Raw genomic sequence first — 19,969 nt, 5'->3', positions numbered from 1 at the left:
CTGGCTTCTGTCCTGGTGGCCTGTTGGTGAGGAAGTGGCTTTTCTCTGCAAGTGGTGGGAATTCTGGTGCCTTGGCCTGTGCCCCTTTCTCCTGGGCTTGGAGCCCTGCAGGTGGTCATTCCATTGCTAAGGAAGGTCTGGGTCTCCTCCAGGCCCCTGGAGAGTTAAGACTTATAAGGAGTTCCTTCCAGGGGAAGGGTGAGGACTAGGCTCCCAAGAACCATGGAAGGAAGCACTCGCAGTCACCTCACTAAAGAATATTCATTTATTTATAATTATTGCTAAGTAAACGTCTCTTTTAAACAGGAACATAAAAACACAGTAGGGCTTTGCACAAGTGGAATTTCTAAACAGTTGGTTTGTATACATGTCAAAATAAGTTAGAATGGAATTTGTCCAGGAGTTTCCAAGTCACCAGAGAGGCCGCACGCCTCTTTTGAAAAGGTGGGGGTGGGGGGGTGAGGACAGGAGCCTTGCCGAGACCACCCCCCAGCTCAAATTGTGAGTTGTGCTGTTTCCTTCTCTCAGCCTTGCCCAGGTCCAAGGCACAGGGCAGAGGGGGAGGCGTTCAAGTATGGAACCTCGCAGAGGGCTGGTGCTGATGGTGGGGCTGGGGGAAGAGAGAGCCCCACCCTGGGGCCAGACCTTCTCCCATGGGTTTCCAAGACCAAGGCCACTGCACTGGCAGGAAAGAGGAGGAGGAGGAGGTACAGGCTTCTTTTTGGTACCAGGGGAGAAAGACGTGGGAAGAGGTAGTTTGCAGGGGATGATGCTTCTGCTCAGCAGGAGAAAATGTCTTCTACAGTGACGGGGGTCACTGCCACCTGAGGGTCATCATGGCGGGCACCTGGGAGGCTGGGGGGCCTCGGGGTCTAGGAGCCACATCTGGGGAGAGGCTTCCGTGAGCCCCCAGCCCTTTCATTTGCTGCTTAGCATGAACTCTGGCAGAGAAGGAAGGGGCAGCTGGCTGCCTGATCCCAAGGCTACCTTGTCCTCCCATCGGTCCTGATCTCAGCCACCCTGAGGCCTGGCTTGGTCCTAAGGTACAGCCTTGGGGATAGCTGCATTTCAAATTGGCACCTCCTCCTCAGCCGCTCCCTGCCTCCTGGTTCTGGGCTGAAGCTGGTGGCCTTACCTCCCATGCCTTTGGGAATGGCCCTGCCTGCTCCTCCCCTTGGAGGCCTCAGGAGGCAAGTGGCTGGGAGTCTGGGTGCCCTAGCATTCCTGAATGTGTTCGTTCACTGCCCTGGGCCTGCAGTCTTCAGTTCGGGGGCAGGAGATGGCGTGGGGACAGGGGATGAGAGCGGGCAAGCGAGGGAATGAGCCGTGGGCGAGGGGAGTCAGTGGCCCTGGCCACTCCTGGGTGGTGCAGTGAGTCACTGGCCTGAGGGGCTGGAGGGCCTGCCGGGCTCTGCCTCCTCCTGCCTCACCCTGGCCTCCTGAGGCTCCCTGCCAGCAGCTGCACCCCCAGGGCCAGACCTACAATCCCCTCCGAGCCCGAGTCCAGCCAGGCGGCTCTTGGTCCGGGAGGCACAAAGCACGCAAAGCACACAAGAGAGCTTCCGCTGGGAAAAAGAAAATCATCTCCGTCAGAAAAAAATAGGTGACACAGCTGGAAAGAAAAAAATAAATTACCTTCAAAATAGCCCCATTTGCTCAAAAAAAAAAATTTTTTTTTCTTCTCTATGGTCTTCATTTTCCTTTTTAAATATGTTGCTCTTCCCGGGACCCTGCTGACTGTTGGCTATCCCCACCCTCAAAATGGATACTTGTTAGTCCTTAAATAAGAGAAAAACTCCAGTCCCCCTTCCCCCCATATAGGGTGTCCTTGAGGACAGCCCCTCTTGGTCCCCAGTGGCCCCTTCACCATGCCCTGCCCCCTCACTCCAGGGGGGCCTTCATCTGTCTTTGTTAGTGTGTGCCTGACTGAAGGCATGCCCTGGCTTTGTGGGGGAACCCTGCCCCAGTTCGAGGCAGAACTGGATGATTGTTGAAATCCACTTTAGGGACACCTACCTCCAAATAGGGATGTAAGATGGGGGCTTTCAGGGGGTTGGCTGGAGAGGACGGTAGCTGGGAGTTGGGCTACACCCCACTTTCCTAAAGCCAGGACTGGGGCCGCATGCACACCTGGCTGGAGGAGAGCGTGGGAGGCACCAGGAGGTAGAAGGCAGAGGGCCCTGCCGAGCTGTCCATGGACAGGGTGGGAAGGGGACTCTGGGGCCTGGGCGCTTCCCAGTCCAGGGGCTAGTTGGGGTTGAGGGGGGCAGTGCTGACCAGCACAAGAGCTAAAACATCCCTAGAGGCAGGAGGTGGTCCAGAGGGAAAACGGGGCATGGCTCAAGAGATCTCTTCCTCCAGTGACAGGACCCCTGAGGAGCTGCCAGGATGGCCCTGCCCTCACTGGCTGCCCCAGCTCTGCTGGGCCTGGAGAGACTTGAGAACCTGTGCCCTTGTGACCTGTCTCCAAATGGCCCCCATCTGCATTTCTCCTGCCCTCCCAGAGCAGCAGGCCAGAGAGACCCAGACCTGGGCCTCCCGTGTTACCCTTCCTTCCCTAGAATGCCTGGGGCCGGTGCCGGGTTCACAGCTGAGGCCAGTAGTACAGTCTCCACTTGGTCTAAAAGTCCCCAGTGGTGCAAATAACTGAGTGGGAGGGGAGGGCTCGGGACAGTGGGGCAGTAGCTCGTTTCTCAGCTGCAGGAGGTGCAGCCCGCAGCACAGGGGTCTCCCCCCACGCCCCACGCCCTCCTCGCCCCGTTCTGGGCGGCCCGGCTTGTGCTATAGCACATTGTAGTAGGCCATCTCTTTCATGGCCTGTTCGGTGAGGACACTGGCCTCGGCGCTGCTGTCCACGCCGGCGTAGGCATAGGCGTTCTCCTCGAAGTCCTCCATCTCCTGCTGGCTGTCGAGCTCGGAGGGGTCGGGGCCGGTCAGCTCCATCATGGGGTCTGCAAGGGAGGGCACAGTTAGGTCTGGACGCCACCTGGGGCAAGAGCCAGTCACTCCCACACAGGGAGGGGAACTAAAGCAAGGACTTCCCAGTCATTGCTTCCAGCAGACTCAGCTGCCTCCTCTGCCCTCCTGCTCTTGGAGGCCTCCAACGCCTGTGGCTTCTCAGATGGGTTGCTGGACCTGAACCTTAAAACTGTGTGTGTGCCGGGTGGGTACAGGCCTGGACTTAAACCCTTCTTAGGGTCATGCTTCACACCCACCTAAGTCACTAAGCCCTACTTATTTATCCTCTGCGATGTTTCTCATTGGTCCCCTCTGCCATATGAAAGCCTCCTGTGCTAAATCATGTCTGCAACACCACTCATTTGGCACCTACTGTATGCCAGGCACTTCACATATACTGTCTCATGAATGCTCACAGCAATCCCACTTAGGAGCTCAAAAGGAAGTTCAGAGAGGCTAATCAACTTGCCAGAGGGCACCCAGCAGGCGCTGTTATTTTGATCCACTGTGCTGCTCTGCCTCAAATGGCTGAAGGGATCTGTCTCTCCTCTCATCTCCACCCAGTGGTATCCTCAGGCCTTGTTTTCCAAAGCCCAACAAACACCCAAGGTAGGTTAACAAAGACAAAAACTCTTCAGAGGCCTCTTATAATTTTAGCAAATTGAAATCTTATTATAAAGCTCTTACTATTGGAGTAAAAGCCAGATGGAAAACTTCACAGAGGAGGCCTGGGTGGGACTGCCTTCCAATGAGCTATGGAGGGAGGGAAGCCCGGGATATGATCTGGGGACACTGGGAGACTGGCTGGCAGCGACTGTGGCTGAGCCTCTCAATATGTATCCTGTCCCTGTCCACCTAGGAAGTGCGATGTGTTTTAGGGAGAAATGGACCCCAGCCCAGGTGTACGTAGCCCTGATAAATCTCAGGCAGGGTTTTCTAACCTTGGCGTTAACGTCTTGGGCCATAATTCTTTGTTGTGGGGGACTGTCCTGCGTATTGTAGAATGTTTGGCCTCTACTATCTAGATGCCAGTAGCATCATCCCAGTTGTGACAACCAAATGTCTCTAGACATGGCCAAGTGTCCCCTGGGGGGCAAACTCACCCCCAGTTGAGAACCACTAGTCTAAGACTAATCCTGCTCCTTGCCAATGAGTGGCTCAGGATTGGCATGGGACCCAATTCTGGCCAATGAATCATGAGGAAAGGCCCGCTAGTGAGTTCTTAGAATGCTCTCATTGGTTTCACAGAGGAAAGGGGAGCAGGCTCTTACTCTTCCAATGGAGGTTAACTAAAGAAGCATATTGCCCTGAAGGCCACTGGCAGCTATTCTGCAACCATGAGGAAAATCACAGCTAATTCTTTTGGACAGATAGAGGGAGCCTCATCTGATGTCATTGTTGAGGGGCTGAATGAGCCAACTCTGAAGATAGCCTGGACTTGAAGTCATTTCTTAATCTATTTCCTTATTGTTAAAGCCCGTCTGAATGGGGTGTCTGTTACTTGTGCCCATAGCATCTGACACACTGTAAGTCTTTCTGACTTTATAAAACAAGGCCAACTGTACTGAACCTTATAGACCCTAGGCTGTTTCTTCCTCAGATCCTAGTGCCACACCTTCATATCATATAGTTGATTAAAAACAAGGTAAATAAAGACCGTGGGACAATTTCTATCTCTGTATCTGTTACCCTTGCAACCTCCCTTTATCTTTATTAACTCTATTGGTCCTGTCCAGTTGGCCCCAGGGAATAATAATCTGTACCATCTTTTACAAGGACACTGACCTATCCCCCAAATTACAGTCCTATAGTTTATTTGGTGATTCCACCTAGAATGTATGCTGCCTTCCTCCTGCACAAGTGTCAAGCCTGAGCTTCTTAGACCAAGGTTATATGTGAGTGGCGGGCGGACCTGGGCCCCAGCCATTCCCATGCCAATTCCTGCTTTACTTTCTGTCATCTGGTACAGTCAGAAAGAAAGCAATCCTATGCACCCCTGGTTACTGACCTCAGAAGGAAAGAGCTTATGTCTTAACCACCTCCTGGAAGCAAGTTGTGCAGGGACAGCTACTTCCAAAAGGACTAATCCTGCTCTGGTCCCTCCTGGTGGGTTAGCTCCTGGCAGGTCCACTAGAGTATTGGCTCTCAAACTCTACCGCACATAGAATTACCTGAAGTGCTTAAAAAAATCTGGATCCTGGGCCACCAACCAGATCAACTCGAACCTCTGTGGTTGAGACTCAGGCATCAGCATTTCAAAAATTCTCCAGGTGATTCAAATGTGCAGCCAAGTTTGAGAAGCAGTTCTCTAGAGCCTAGATTAGAGGTTCTCAAAGTGAGTCCAGACCAGCAGCTTTGGTTTGACCTGGGAACTTGTTGGAAATGCAAATTATCTGACCCCACCTGAGACCTACAGAATCAAGAGCTTGAAGGGTGGGGCCCAGCAATTTATTTTAACAAGCCCTCTGATTCTCATGCTCCCTCACTCAAGTTTGAAAACTATCACTTTAGTCAATGCTTTTCAGATTTTCTGGTGCAAACAAATCACCTGGGAATGTTTTTCAAATATGGATCCTGATTCAGCTCGTCTGGGGTGGAGCTGAGTCTGCATTTCTGGCAAGATCCCAGGTGATGCCAACACTGCTGGTCCTACAACCACATTTTGAGTAAGAAGGGGCTACGTGCAGTCAATATGGTTTCATTCCACAAGAATGGAAAACTGATGATACCTGTTTCTGCCAGAAAACCTGGGCCATTCACTGGTCAGCTGCTCCCAAACCAAATCAGGGTTATTGCTGCCACTCCCCAGCATCTGATTGACTCCTAGTGAGCAATCTCATATGGCAAATCAACTCACTCGATATTGCACGGTACATTCCCAGCTAGTTGTCTCAGAAGGAGCACAGAAATTCAAATAGCTCCAGACTATACAAGGAGCCTTCCTAAAGTGCCGTTGGCCTCTCTTTCCTGTAAGACCTTAAAGTGCTTCCCATAAGGAGGCCAGAGAGACTGAAGTTCTGCTACTGACCAGCATTGTGGGGAGAGGCTATCACATGCAGAGATGCTATAACAAACAGCCAATGAAAACTCCACCAACTGCAGAGGTGAGGACCCTTCTGAGAACATGGCTACATTCTCTGACTGGCACTATGAAGAGTGTGACTGATTGTATTACACTTTTTGCCTTGGCTACTGGGAAGCTCAGAGCCCTCTGCATGCCCCTAGGACATTCCACTGGGGAACTTGGAGTTGTAACCTCACCTGGCTCTCCCTTATCTTTCCAGTTGCCATTTTCCCTTTTGTTAATTTCTTTCCCATCGATTTGTTTTTTAAATGTCATCTCAGCAATGATCTTGTATGAGTTACCTAACTTCTCTGTCCTTCAGTGTCTGCATCTGTAAAATGGTGATAACTGAGCCAACCTCCCTGTGAGGGTCATGTGAGTTAATAAAGGCTTGGCACACAGCACTCAACAAATATTATTTTTATTGTTTATGTGAGCCCACGTAAGTCCTTTGAAGAGCACATAAATATCTCATCATTATCACCATGGTGGTCCTCCAGGGTGCCCCCTCTCCAGACCTGAGCCCACCCCAACGAGGCCTCAGGCCTGGCCAGCCTCCCCACGCCCCTAACTGGACAGGAGGCTCCTGAGTGTGCCATGACAGTACCGCTCCTGCTCCGTCCACTGTGTGTGGCCCACCCACCTTGGCTGTCCAGGCCGATGTCCATGACGCCGTGCTTGACCTTCATGTGCCGGCTCAGGTTGCCCTTGAGGTTAAACTTGCTGGAGCAGTAGGGGCACTTGAAGGGTTTGCTGCCCGCGTGCAGGTGCATATGGCCCAGCAGGTTGTACATGCGGTTGAAGGACTTCCCACACACCTGGAACACACCAACCCAGCCTCATCAGCCTGGGGAGCCCGCCCTCCCCAGACCCCCAGCCACTCCCACCTCCAGGGCTGGGCTGGAATCCCATCTGCTGTGGACAGTACTCACTTTGTCTTCTCTATGTAACCCCAAGAGGCAGAGGACTAAGCCACTCCTTGCTGGTCACTGTTCCTGTGGGTCTGCCCCACGTTCCCTGAGCTGGAGTTGTCAGAAACCCAGGGCTCAAATCTCTGACTGCACTGAGTCCCAGGCCTAGGCTCTTCCCCTGTGGCTGCACTGTGACCTTCATCCCCTCCTCCGACCCTCAAAAAACAATAGCAGTAGCTTGTACAATGGAACCCCCATCACCCACCCAACCCCCAGAGCCCAGGCAGTTTCACCCAAACAGGGCTCCCTTGCCCACACTGGGTCTCTGCTGCTGCCATCATGCTGAGCCAGGGCCACCTGTGGGCAAGTCCTGCCTTGAGGTCCGAGGGCCTGGTACCTTGCATTTGAATGGCTTCACGGGCGAGTGTACAATCATGTGGGTCTTGAGGGTCTGCTTCTGCACGAAGGTCTTGAAGCAGATGTGGCACTGGTAGGGCCGAACGCTGGTGTGGATCAGCATGTGCCGCTTCATGTTCGCCTGCAGGGTGAACTCCCGGCCGCACACCTCGCACTTGAACTCCTTCACACCCTGTAGTGGGTGGGAGCGATGGTCAGGGCCACACAATGGACACAGGCTCTCCAAGTGTGTGCACAGGGACCACAGCGTCAGAGTGTGCGTACACTTCTAGGAAAGGACTTCCTGGGGACGTTCCAAACAGGTGCCGCTTGTTTGAAACCACTGGGAGTGGCTAGGGCAGAACCACTGACTCTGGGAAGCCTTCCAGTGATAGGCAGAGATTGGCTGGGTCGTATTGTTCAAATCCACACACCTGTTGTCTCCTGCCTGGCAGGGTAGGTAAACCTGTAGGTCTCGGGGGAGGGTACAGCTCAAGTGGTAGAGCACATGCTTAACATGCACAAGGTCCTGGGATCAACCCCCAGCGCCTCCTCTAAAAATAAATAAACCTAACTACTGCTCCCCCACCAAACAACAACAAAACTTAAAAAAAAAAAGAGCCTTCGGTAGGTCTGTATCAGCACACCAAGGCAAACGTGTTCGTTTGCTCATTCATTCATTCAGCAACCATATACCAGGCACCTGCTACAAGCCAGCACTCTACCAGGCACGAAGGGCCTGTGGTCAAGAAGACACATCCATAGCCTGGTGGTCTGGATGGCTTCCTTGGATTAAGATGTATGTATATGTTTTTCACCTCAGTGCTGTTTCTCAGTGGTCTTTTTGGTTCACAGGCCCCTTTGAGAGTATGACTAAAGGTATAGGAACCCCAGGAAAAATGACAAACACAAAGATCTGTGTAGAATTTAAAGAGTTCTTGAAATTGGAAGCCCATCCACTGACCTCCGAGAGTGTATTCCAAGCTTCCCTGGTGATTAAGAACCAACTGTAGTTCTTATTGAACATACAGCCTCTCAGACCCCTGCCTGGAAATTCTGATCCAGCAAGCTCAGGGATTTTTAATCCCAACAGGTTCCCCCGGTGATCCTTATCAATGATAAACTTGGGGGAACTCAGCCCCAGAAGACAGAGATTCGAAGGGATGGGAGGAGGGTATAGCTCACATGGTAGAGGGCATGCTTAGCATGCATCAAGGTCCTGGGTTCAATCCCCAGCGCCTCCTCCAAAAATAAATAAATCCAATTACCTCCCCCTTAAAAAAAAAAGATTCCAAGGGAAAACCCTCTGGTTTGGTTTTACATGCTTTACCATGGTCTGGAGGTGACCCCCCAGAGCAGGACAAGGTGCTGTGTGCACAGGAGACCCAGTGTATTGTCTGGGGAGGAATGTGAGAACCAAAGTTGGGAGCTGAACTCTTTCCTAGAAACCTAGTAATTTAGTAGAATTTCAGTGGGACTGACACATTTCTGTGGTCACAGCTGCTGTCCCAACCGCTTGATTGGTAAAGTTTTGCTTTATAATTTAATGGTTCCTGATTCTATTTCTCTTAGCCGACAGGGGCTGTCTCCTGTCTTGTGTGCTTGCTTGACACAGCGAAGATGACATGTATGACCACCAGGGGGCCCTGCCTTTGGGAGCTCTCTATATAAGTGCATGATACGCACATCCTACAAATTTAGGCTGCTAATGGGAATGTTTTCAATTTTATTAGCCTTTGATTTTTTTTAACTTTTTTTATTGAGTCATAGTCATTTTACAATGTTGTGTCTATTAGCCTTTGATTTTTGCTTTCCCCCTTTTCTTCACAGTATTATTTATCTTTTAACACTGTGGACTTGTGGGGATTTTAAAGTCTCCTAGTAGAGGAGAAAGATGGCAAATATATAGCACATATACTTATCACTCTCCACTCTCACCCCCTGCAGGCATAAATAATCAATCATCTAGTTTTATAGCCCAGCCCAGGTTCGGCTTCAGAATCCTTCTTAACATTACACTCTAGGTAGTGACACCAATTGACACCAATTGAATGGAGGCGCATCTGCAATGAAACCTACAAACCATCTCCGCTCTAGCAGAAACAGTCCCCTGGGCTGGGGAAGGCTGGACTCTCGGCCTGGCAGGCTGTTGCTCCCCCACTCACTGTCGTGTCCACTGTGAGAGATGAGGACACAAGATTGTCCTGCAGTATCTCTAAGGCTACCTCTACCTCCGGAGAGAGGAAGCTCTGTGCGCTTTCATCTTCAAAGTATGAAGTTGGTTGGATTTGGGGCTGCAGCTATGGACGGCCAAGTGCCAGAATGGGGCTATGGGACCTGAGAGAACTCAGTCCCCCTGCCTGGAAGTAAGGGCCTCTCAAAGGAAGGTGACGTTGACTGAAAGGCAGGATGGCCAGCGGCCTGAAGGAGGGAAGAGGAAGGTAAGAGAGGTCCAGGTTATGCCTGGGGACATAGTGGATGGGAACAGTGTGGCTGTATCTTCCGTCTTCACAAACCACAAACCACTCTGCCTCATTTCATCATATTACAGAACCAATTGTGCTTTTCCATAACAAATATTTTTCCTTACATCTATCTCCTTTTAAAATGAAATATTTTTAGCTTTCCCCTAAAAGGAAGTCACACAGGTTGTGATATGCTTGTGTAACCACGAGGAGCAAAGGAAGCCTTCTGTACTTCTGACCATCTCCTCCCCGTCCTTGTGGCGTCCTGGCCTTGGTCCTCCCAGCCATAAAACAGAGAATCAGTGATTCTCCAACTGTGCTCCCTGGGTCCTGCAGGGGTTCCTCAAACAGTCAATTTTTAAAGTTTTTAAATAAATAAAGGTTTACTATTTAAAAAACTAATTTCAATGACATTTTTTCCAATATTCATCAAAATAAAAATAACTATAAAAATAAGAAATGTTCACCACCTAAATGATCTCATCCAGCACTTTGGGAAGCGCTGGATGAAAGCAAGGCAGGAGAGGGCACAGCCTCAGGCCGGGGCAAAGCCCCTGGGGGGGGGGGGGAGGTAGCGGGGCGGGAGAGGAGGCCTCAGGGGCCAGGCCTTGCAGGGGAGGCGTCCTCACCTTGTGGGTGAGCGAGTGCTGCTTGAGGTGGTGGATCTGGCTGAACTCCATGCCGCACTCCGTGCACACGAAGGGCCGCACGTTCTGGTGCTTGAGCATGTGGTTCTGCAGCTGGCTGCGGTAGTGGAAGGACTTGTCGCACTCGAGGCACTGGTAGAGGGTGGGGCCCTGGTGGGAGGCCAGGTGGCGCTTGAGCTGGGTCAGGGTGGAGAAGTCCAGGCCACACTCGACGCAGACGTGGCAGCGGCCGCTCTCATGCTTCACTTCGTGGGCCTTGAGCTCGCTGGGGTAGGCAAAGCCGCGGCCACAGAAGTGGCAGCTGTAGGGCTTGACCTCCGAGTGCAGCAGCATGTGGCGCTTGAGGTGGCTGGTCTGAGTGAAGGCCTTCTGGCACACCTGGCACTTGTGGGGCCGGGTGCCCTGGTGCGTCAGCAGGTGCGTCTGCAAGTGGCTGGGCTGCTTGAAGAGCTTGCTGCAGTGCGGGCACGAGTGCGGCTTGATGCCGTTGTGGCCCAGGATGTGCGTCACCAGGTTGTACTTGGATGTGTAGGACTTCTCACACATGCGGCACTGCCAGCGCTTCTGCCGGTCTCCAGCCTCCACCAGGTACGAGTCGTCGATCTGCACGTTGATGTCCAGCCGGTCCAGTTGGGCCTTCTTGTGGCGTTCCACCGTTGAGCCAGCCGCGTCCGCCTCGAACTCGCCTGCCTCCTGCCACACAAAGCCCTGCTCCGGCTTCACGGGCTCCGGGGACTCCATGGTGGGGGCCTCGGGGTCGCTCAGTGGGGCCAAGTGGGGCGGCTCAAAACCACACTCTGCGGGCAAGGCCTCCGGCCCGGGCAGTGCCATGCTGGGCTCGGGGAAGCCATCCCGGGCCGGGTCAGGGAAGTGGGGGTCATAAGGGGCTACGTCCAGCTCTGGCCTCGGGGTTCGGGGCAGGTGCCGCAGCGTCCGGGGCTTGCGGCTGAAGACGCTGAGGTCGATCATCTTGACGGCACTGCTCTGCACCAGGGCCTCGCAGCCGCCACTGGCCACCTCAGCTGGGGCCTCTGCTGGACCTGCATCCTTGTCATCACCAGGCACGGACACCTCGTAGACCTCCTGCTCCTCCTCCTCCTCCACTTTCTCACACTTGACCTTGGGCACCAGCCGCACAGGGGGCCGTGTCTTCCGCCGGGTGTGCTTCTCAAAGGCTGCCTCCACCTCCAGCACCTCCTCCTCTGCCGGCTCCTCCAGGGCCCGCCCGTTGCAGGCCAGCTGGTAGACGTCAGGCCCCGGAGGCCCAGGCTCCCCGAGGGCTGCCCCAGACAGCTCCGGCCCCAGGTCTGGGTAGAAGGCTTCGGCGCTTATGGTAGCTCCAAAGAGCTCATTTTCTGAGACCAGGCCCAGCACAGCGGCCTGAGCCAAGGACAGCACCACCACGGCATCCGTCTGTGTCCCTGAGTCCATGAAGCCCTCCATCCCGTGGCGGCTGGCTAGGAGAGCATCGCTGCAGGAGGAGAAGGGAACATTAGCACTGCCGGCTCAATGCTGCACAGACAGACAACAGACAGACACACACTCAGCAAAGGCTTGGCCAGTTTTGGGTGTGTCTGTCCCTGATGTCTTTCTATTCCTGCCTCGGGAACAGGACATACTTGTAATGACAGGGAACAATGACATCCTCTGTGTATCTGACCATCTCCTCCATCTCCCTGTGGGATCCTGGTAAGCCTTGCCCCCTTGCTGGCCTCAGTCTTCCCATCTGTGAAACAGGGAGGTTGGATTTCCTTAGTGGTTCTCAAATTATGCTCAGCATGTCCTTCAGAAGTTCCTCAAAAATTGGATCCAAAATTGCAAAAAGTAAAGATTCTGCTTCTTTGAAAACTGATTTTTAAAGACTCATCTACCCAAATGTAATCTATCCCTGCAACACATTCAGTAGGCTCACTGACTTTGTTGCCAAGGTATAATTAATTTTGCATAGAATTTGAGACTGTACAGTGAGGTGTTAAACAACTGTCACCATTTGTAATGGCTTGGCCATGTAAATGAAGTGTTTTGGTTTTTAAAAATATATATATTCGGCAAAAACAAGGCAACACACAAAAATAAATAAGGTGCCGAGGCCGATGTCAGACAGCAGCTACCACCTACCAGCCCTGATGCCAAATGACTGTGTCTATCACAACAGATCATTGTTCTTGATTAGCTAAATGTTAGACATTTAAATACTTAAATTTATACTGATTAAAACACAGCTCGTGTCTGATTTGTACACTGGAATTCCACAGAAGATCTCATTTGAAAGAAGAGCTCTGTGACGGCTAACATGTTTGAGAAAACTGGCTGGAATGAATGCAGTAACACTGGTTCCCAGGTTCACAGCCACGCTCTCTGATCCAACAGGTGTTTCTAAAAAAGCCAGTGATCCCACCTGTCCCAGTTCAAATCCTGGGTGCGTCAGCTTCCTGCCTTCCTAGGAGCTCTGGCCGCACCAGTGCCCTCCGTGTAGCCCAGCCTTTGCACAGGGATTCTCCCACCAGGCTGCCCTTTCCCCAGCCTGGCCGAGCTCCTGGCTCCTCCCAGCAGCCCCCCAGGCTTCTCTCAAATTCCTCTGGTTCCTGGGGCTTCCCAGCCCTCCCCGTGGGCCCGGACGTGGGAGGGCCTCCTCGCTGGCCTAGGATACTCATCAGACTGCACTCCACCCCCCCACCCCCCTCCCCCGGCACACTACAGCACACCACAGGCACTCCACAGGGAGGAGGAAAGACAAGCCTGGGGTGGCTCCTGCCTGCTTCAAGAGCTCTCCTCCCAGGGCCAGGGTCAGGTGCATGGTCGGCGGCGGCCCTTCCTCAGGAAACCAGCTCCCAGCATGGTGTCTCCCTACCCCCACAGGCCAGAGGAGCTTCCCCTTCCTGAAGCTGGCTAAAAATAAAATACCCCAGAGAGGAATTTAGCCTCCTTGAAACGGACACTAAAGATTAAACTATTAAGCTTAAAGCAGAGCTCTCGTGGAAGGGGTCAGATGGAATGAAACCTCTGACACAGGGTCTGCCAGGAACAGGCTTGGGGGCGGCGGGGGGAGCTAAACCTGATTCAGAGCCCACCTCCCACCCCCGCTGGAAAGAGCACTCAACTGGGAGTCAGGCATCTTGGCCTCAAGTCCCAGCTCTGTCACATACAAGTGACTAAGCAAAGTCAATTCAGAATCACTTCCGCATCTCAGTTTCCCCATCCAAAAATGGGGATGGAAACACCTCCCCATGGAAGGGTTGTGAGAGCCCAGAGGTCACAGCTTAGATGAAGGGGCTTAGTTAATTCATTATAAAGCCCTCACCAAATGAAAAGGACCACTATTATTTAATCTGCCCAAATCTCTGGAAGTAGCCTTTTCTAATGAAAACCACAGAGCTAAGAGATTTCTCCATTCTGGGGCCCCAAATTCAGCAAAGGTGTGGGTAATTCTGCGACAACCTCCAGAGACTGAGAACTCATTCACTGATTAGTGCAACAAATATCTGCTAAATCCCCATGATGGGTCAGGCCCTGTGCTTGGAGGTGAAGGATGGATGAGGAAGGTCCCTGCCCGCATGGTGTCCAGAGGAGGCCACTGTGCCCACTGCAGCCCCCGGTGGAGGGGGGAACATCACTGCCCCCCACGGCAGCGGCACCCAGCGGCTGCCCTTGTGTCTGCTGTGGGCTTGAGAAAATAGGCAGCTCAGCACTTTTTCTAGACTTCCCCAAAGGCAGGGTCAGTGGAGGGGAGGGGCTGGGCCTCAGTAGCGAAGCCTGTGCCGGGACTTGGCCCCAGATTCTGAATCCAAACCTGCGCTATGCCCTTTCCTAGCTCAGGCACATCCTGTCTCATCCTGAGCCTCAGTTTCATCTCTGCAGAGCAGGAAGTGACTCCTGGGGTAGTGAGGAGATGGGACAAGGACCGCAGTGGAAATGTTAGTTCTCTCCCCCGTGCTCTTCTCCTGGCCCCAGTGCTAGCACCACCCCTCTTCTGGCACCTGAAGGGAACAGAAGCAAAGAAACCCTTAATATCACTTTATTGGCAGATGAGCTGGTGAAAAAGTCAGCCAGCAGATGTCTGCAGGAGCTGGAGCACAGGTCTGGTGTGGTCCCCCTACAGGGAGGGTAATCGTGTAATATTGCATCCCTGTTAGGGGGGACCTTCTAAGAGTGATAGGGGCCACTCCATAGGCTCACATCAGGACCGCAGGTACAAGGCGAACCTGCCCTTGACCACCAGGTGTCCCCCTCCTATAGGAACAGGCACGAGGTTTGACTTTAGGGCAAGAGGATTGAAGCTGTGCCTGGTTGTCAACGGGGACCTGCTCACTGTCCTTGCTCTCGAGGGGTCTGTGCTCAAGTGAGGGGACGCAGAGGTGCCAATGACTAAGCACAGACTTGGGCAGAAGAGCTAGCTTCCCATGACTGAGTGCTCGTCAGTTCTCAGGAGAGCCATTTAATCCTAGAAACAAGCCCGGGGGTGGCACTGGGGTGGGGGTAGCTGTGGCACACTCTACAGCCCAGGAATCAGGGCATAAGTAGCAAGCTCAAGAGTGCCCTGTCAGTGAGGGCAGAGCTGGGTCTGCACCTGGGCCTGTCCAGCCCCACAGCCCAACCCCATTTGGGCTCCATATCTGCAGCTTTACTCCACCATCTTTGCAACCTAGGAGGTCACATCATGACTCTGAGCCCAGTGTCCTCAGCTCCCAGGTGCTGCCCTGCCCCCCTCAGGTTCCCAGGAGCCAGCAGGAATGCATGGGCAGGCCCTGGGCGAACTGCTATGTGAAGTCTCAGATCTGTTCCTGTCTACCTGTTCCAAAACTCTGGCCAGACTGGGGAACCGGGGTGTCCCTCGAGGGCAAAGCCCCTTCTTGGGTCTCCAATCAGAATGCACTTCTTCCTGGAAGACTCCATCAACCCATCTGCCCGTCTGGCCAGTCAGGCCCCTGCTTTCTTTTACTGGATGGACACTTGGTTGACCAGACACACATCACCCTGTAAATATACGTTTAAGAGGCTCATGGGGTTGAGTGTTCACTGGGGCAGCCAGACAGTGTATGTGTGTGTACACGTACATGTGTAGGAGGGGCTCTGTTGAGACACAGCCCCAGAGAAAGAAGACAGACGGGATCTAATTCACCTGTGTTTTGAAAGCGTGTTCATCTGTCATGCACAGGGATGGCCAGTGGGAAGCTCGGGGCTCTGCGAGCCCAGCGTCATTATTCCTCCTCCTCCTAGAACATCTTTTTGGCACCCCCGACCAGCTCGTCCTCACAGGCCACAACCCTCCTGTTTTATGTCTGGAATGGGCTGCCCAGGGCAGGAGGAGAGCCTGCCATGTTCACCCCATCTGGGTGCCAGGACGGGCCCCACACCTCAAGGCCCTTTTTGTCATCAGCCTGGGCCCCCTTGTGGCACCTCCTTTCTCAGGGCAAGGCCTCTTTCCCATCAGAGAGCTCAGAACAATATCTCTCTACAGTGTCCAAGAAAAAGGGGAGACTGCCCCGGGCTCTGCACAGCCTGGGCTATGAGATGAGGGGCCATCAGAGATGGAGCAGATGCAGCTCAGCCTCCTACCAGGACACCCTCAGTCCCCGGGGTGCAGAGAGAGGAAACGGCAAAGGCAGGGAAATAGAGGAAACAGAATTGCTGTCTGATTGTAGTTTGAAGACTTGCACTGGGAGTAGGGGGAAGGGAGGCCACAGCAGAGAAGGGGTGGGGGGGAGAGAGAAAGTGACAGAGCGGGGGAGGAAGAGAGAGGGAGGGAAGAGAGGCGGGGAGATAGAGAGAAAGAGAGAGGCAGGCTGTGGAGGCCAAGAAACAAAAGCCGGGAAGGGGGAGGGGAAGGAGTAGAGTGGAGAGAGGGGGAGGGGACTGTGCTGGTGACATCAGAGGCCCAGGGCTGCCCTATTTCCCAGGGCTTGGTATCACCCCCTCCCAGGCCTGAGGCCAGGCCAGCCCCTGGAGAGAGACCGAAGTCTTATCCCCGGGGGCCCAGCAGGAGGCCTTCCCAACTCAGGCAGGGACCCAGTCCCCCAGAGCTCTCACTGTTGCTTCATCTACTGCTGTACTACAGTTTCTGTAAATACTGACATGAGCTTGTCAAGTGCATTAATGAGCGACTTGCTGTGTGACCCTGGACAAGTCATCTGACCCCTCAGTGTCTCAATTTTCTGACCTATAAAATGGGCACAAGAGGCTTCTTGGAATCTTGAGGGTGGGTTAATCCTTGGCTTACCTGCCTGTCTTCCAGGGTCCCTCCCCCAAGACATGACAGCACCTCCTCTCCACGCTGCTCTAAAAGCTCCTCTCATCTCATTGGGACCCCTTCATGTATTCCTGATCTGGGAGCAGGGGAGGTCAGGGAGCTTAGGGTGGCCAGTGTCCCTGGAACACACACAGTGGGGCAGAGTTTGGGTGGAAGGCACTTGAGGCCTGGTTTGGCTTGGGGCTGGCAGGACAGAAGCCATTTGGAAGGAAGAACCAATAGGACCTGGTGACCACCTGGCTATCCTTTGCCTCACTCCCACAATCAGGACATCTCAAAAACCAACTGAAGACGCAGGAATGCTCTAGGGCTTCTGCCAGCCCAGCCTTGGGATGTCACCAAGCACCCTGTGATCGATTACTCTGATGACTATTTTTGAGGGCCTAGTAGGTATTGGGGCCTGTTCCCTGACATAGGCCCCACAGTGCCCCCGGGCTTCTGCTCTGGAGAGTTTGACCTTTGGCCTTGAATCACCAGGAGACTGCGGCTATGGCCTCCAGTTCTGCAAGTGAATAACTGGCTCAACACACGTTTACTGGGTACCTGCCAGGTGCTGGGTACCGTTCACAGTTGCGGGGATACAGTAGGGAGCACAAGTTCCCACCCTCGGGGAGCGGCTCTGAGCGAGCTGAGCCTAAAACCTGAAGCATCAGGATCTTTGGCAGGCAGGAGGCACAGCGCTGGGGTTGGGCCGGGGCAGGACCTAGCAGAGTAGCAGAGGACCAGCTCACTCCTTGGTCTGGCTTTCAAGTCCTGTGGGATCTGGCTCTGGCTTCTCTTCCTGCCCCTGTCACCAGCTATACTGTCAGTGTCCTTTGCCCCGGGAGCCCCAGGCCCTGGGTCCCAAGAAGCTGAACATGGAGCGGGGTGGACAGGTAGCTCGGCCTGGGGAGGGAACAGAAGTCCCAGGCATGCACATGGCTGTAGAAGAACACTCATGGGACTTGAACTTACAGCAAAACTACCCTCTTTGTTTGCTCTGTTGTCCTCCTCGGGGTAGACGTGAGGGTAAACTCTGCTCACATCCCATGAAAGGAAGAGGAAGCAGAAGCAAAAGCTGGAGGCTTGTGCAAACCTCGGGGCTCCTTGCCAGTCTCACTTCTGTCCAGCCCACAAGGCCTCATTCGACTTAGCGGCTCTGGGCCTGGCGCTGACGAGGCAGTGGGGTGGGGGCGGGGTGGCCGAGGGGGAAGTGTGTACGTGAGTCTCTTCCTTACAGAAGTCTCTCTCTGCCTCAGCTTCCCCTTTCCTCTGGGGACAGATTTGCTAAGCCCTGTCTCCAGAGGTCAGAGTGGCTGGGCCACCAACGCAGGGCCACCAACCCACAAACCACAGGAGGGCCTGATACTTACTATGTAAACCTACCCCTTTTTACAGATAAGGAAACTGAGGCTCAGGGAGGGGAAGGGACTTGTCCTGGTCCAAGGTCACACAGTGAGATGGTGGTAAAGCAGGTCTCTGGCCCAGAGGACTATCCTCAGCCACATGACCTATAGGATGAAGTTCCCATGTCTTAGCTGGCTGCCCAAGGCTGTCTCCAGCCAAGCTCTACCTGACGCTGCATTAAGCCTTCCTGTCCCTCTGCACCACACACACACACACACACACACACACACACAGACAAACACACACACCTGTTTCCTACCTTGAGGCCCTTGCACAGGCTGAGTCACTTGCCAGGACTTGCCTTTCCCTGGCACTGGGTGAATATCCCTTTATCCTTTAGGATGCAGTGCAGGCATCAGACACTCCTTAGCCTGGGGCAGGGCAAGGGCCTCTTCCACAGCCAGGTTAATTTTTCGTGTCAACGTGGCTAGGCCATAGTGCCCAGTTGTTTGGTCAAACACTAATTTAGATGTTGCTGTGAGCGGTCTAGTCGATGTGATTAACATCTACAATCAGTAAATTTTAAGTAAAGCAGATTACCCTCCTTAATGTGGGCAGGTCTTATCTAATCAGTAGAAGTTTTAAGAGAAAAAGGGAAGTTTCCCAGAGAAGAAGGAATTCTGCCTCAAGACTGTATCATAGAAATCTGCCTGGGTCTCCAGCCTGCCAGCCTGCCCCACAGATTTTGGACTTGTCAGCCTCCACAATTGTGCGAGCCAATTCCTTAAAATAAATCTCTCTGTATGTATACCCTGCTGGTGCTGTTTCTCTAGAGAGTGCTGATACAATCATGCCAATTCATAACTGCATCTGTTTACGGGCATCTCCCCCACCAGACGACCACCCCAAAGGACAGTGCCTGCAGGGGAGCAGAGTGGGCCCAGCAGGGGAGTGTCCAGAGAGAAGGATGCCAGGGCAGGGAAAGGGGAGCCGAGGAAGTCTAGCTACCAAGAGACCCGGAATGAATGAGTCAATGAATGAACGAGACTGAGGGGAAATCCGTGCCCGAGAGTTCTGCAAATGCCGTGCTCTTCCCCACCAGGTAGGGAAGGTGGTCCTGGCTGGGAGAGTGGCCACTGTGTGAGGCCCTCTCCTCCAGGAACGTGATGGGGACCTCTAAACTCAAGGAAAGGAGGACTGGAGTTTCCATGGTGAGAGGCACACTCTCAGGCCCACTGTGTTCATGTGACCTCGTGATTCCAACTCTTCCAAGGACAGAGACCATGGCTCTGCACGGTCCGACTGGCATGCTTTGGTTAGCGCACCAGTGCCAGGCCTCACCCCAGGTCAGTTAAACCAGAATCACTGGGTGTGGGACCTGGACATCATATTTCCCAAAACCTCCCCAATTCACTCTGATTCTCGAAAGTAATCAGTCAGAACTGATGCGCACTCTCACGTGAACTAGCCTTAAGGGTAAATGAAGAGTGCCCTCCCCCCAAAGTCGTGACACCCACCCCTGGTGGGACCCTTCCTCCGCCTCCCCAGCCCAGGGCCCCCGTGCCACACCCCCCAACCCCCAATGGTTCATAAAGGAGCTGAGCCCAGAGCTACTGCCTGCTTCTCCTCACGCCCCAAATGGACTTAGCCCAAGCAGGTTCCTCTACTGGAAATGAGGCTATGCATCAAGCCTCAACCAAAGATGAGTTGGGACAAAGGGGCAGAGACCCTAAGCAGGCCAGGGCCAGCCCTCCGAGGAGGAGGGAGTCAGCGCTTCCAGAGAAGCAAAGCCGTGGGCTCCCAGCCCCTGCTGCCTGCCTCGGGAAACCTCACTGAACCCTTTGTCCTGATGAGAGCTGGATGGGTCTCTGATCTTTGTAGAAACGAGCCTGCCCAAACTAATGAGAGTCTGCTGCACAAACTGCTGGGGGTAAACGCTGAGCAGTGAGCAGAGC

General features: G+C 53.5%; 1 protein-coding gene across 3 annotated transcripts in view; it reads right to left on the bottom strand.

Moving 5' to 3' along the window:
- Window positions 1-242: 242 nt before the first annotated feature.
- The window catches only part of ZNF710 (zinc finger protein 710), a 63,474-nt gene continuing 43,747 nt past the window's right edge, over window positions 243-19,969 (bottom strand). For all 3 annotated transcript variants that reach the window (XM_031691845.2, XM_072950774.1, XM_015252719.3), the window contains exons 2-5: window positions 10,424-11,912; window positions 7,331-7,522; window positions 6,666-6,840; window positions 243-2,951 (exon numbers count right to left, since the gene is read on the bottom strand). In XM_031691845.2, the coding sequence (XP_031547705.1) occupies window positions 2,782-2,951; window positions 6,666-6,840; window positions 7,331-7,522; window positions 10,424-11,884 (1,998 nt within the window). In that variant the 5' untranslated portion in view covers window positions 11,885-11,912 and the 3' untranslated portion in view covers window positions 243-2,781. The remainder of the gene's footprint in view (window positions 2,952-6,665; window positions 6,841-7,330; window positions 7,523-10,423; window positions 11,913-19,969) is intronic.

This window comes from Vicugna pacos, chromosome 27 (genome assembly GCF_048564905.1).
Source record: "Vicugna pacos chromosome 27, VicPac4, whole genome shotgun sequence".
Lineage (NCBI taxonomy): Eukaryota > Metazoa > Chordata > Mammalia > Artiodactyla > Camelidae > Vicugna > Vicugna pacos.
This window is presented reverse-complemented; position numbering and strand designations above follow the sequence as displayed.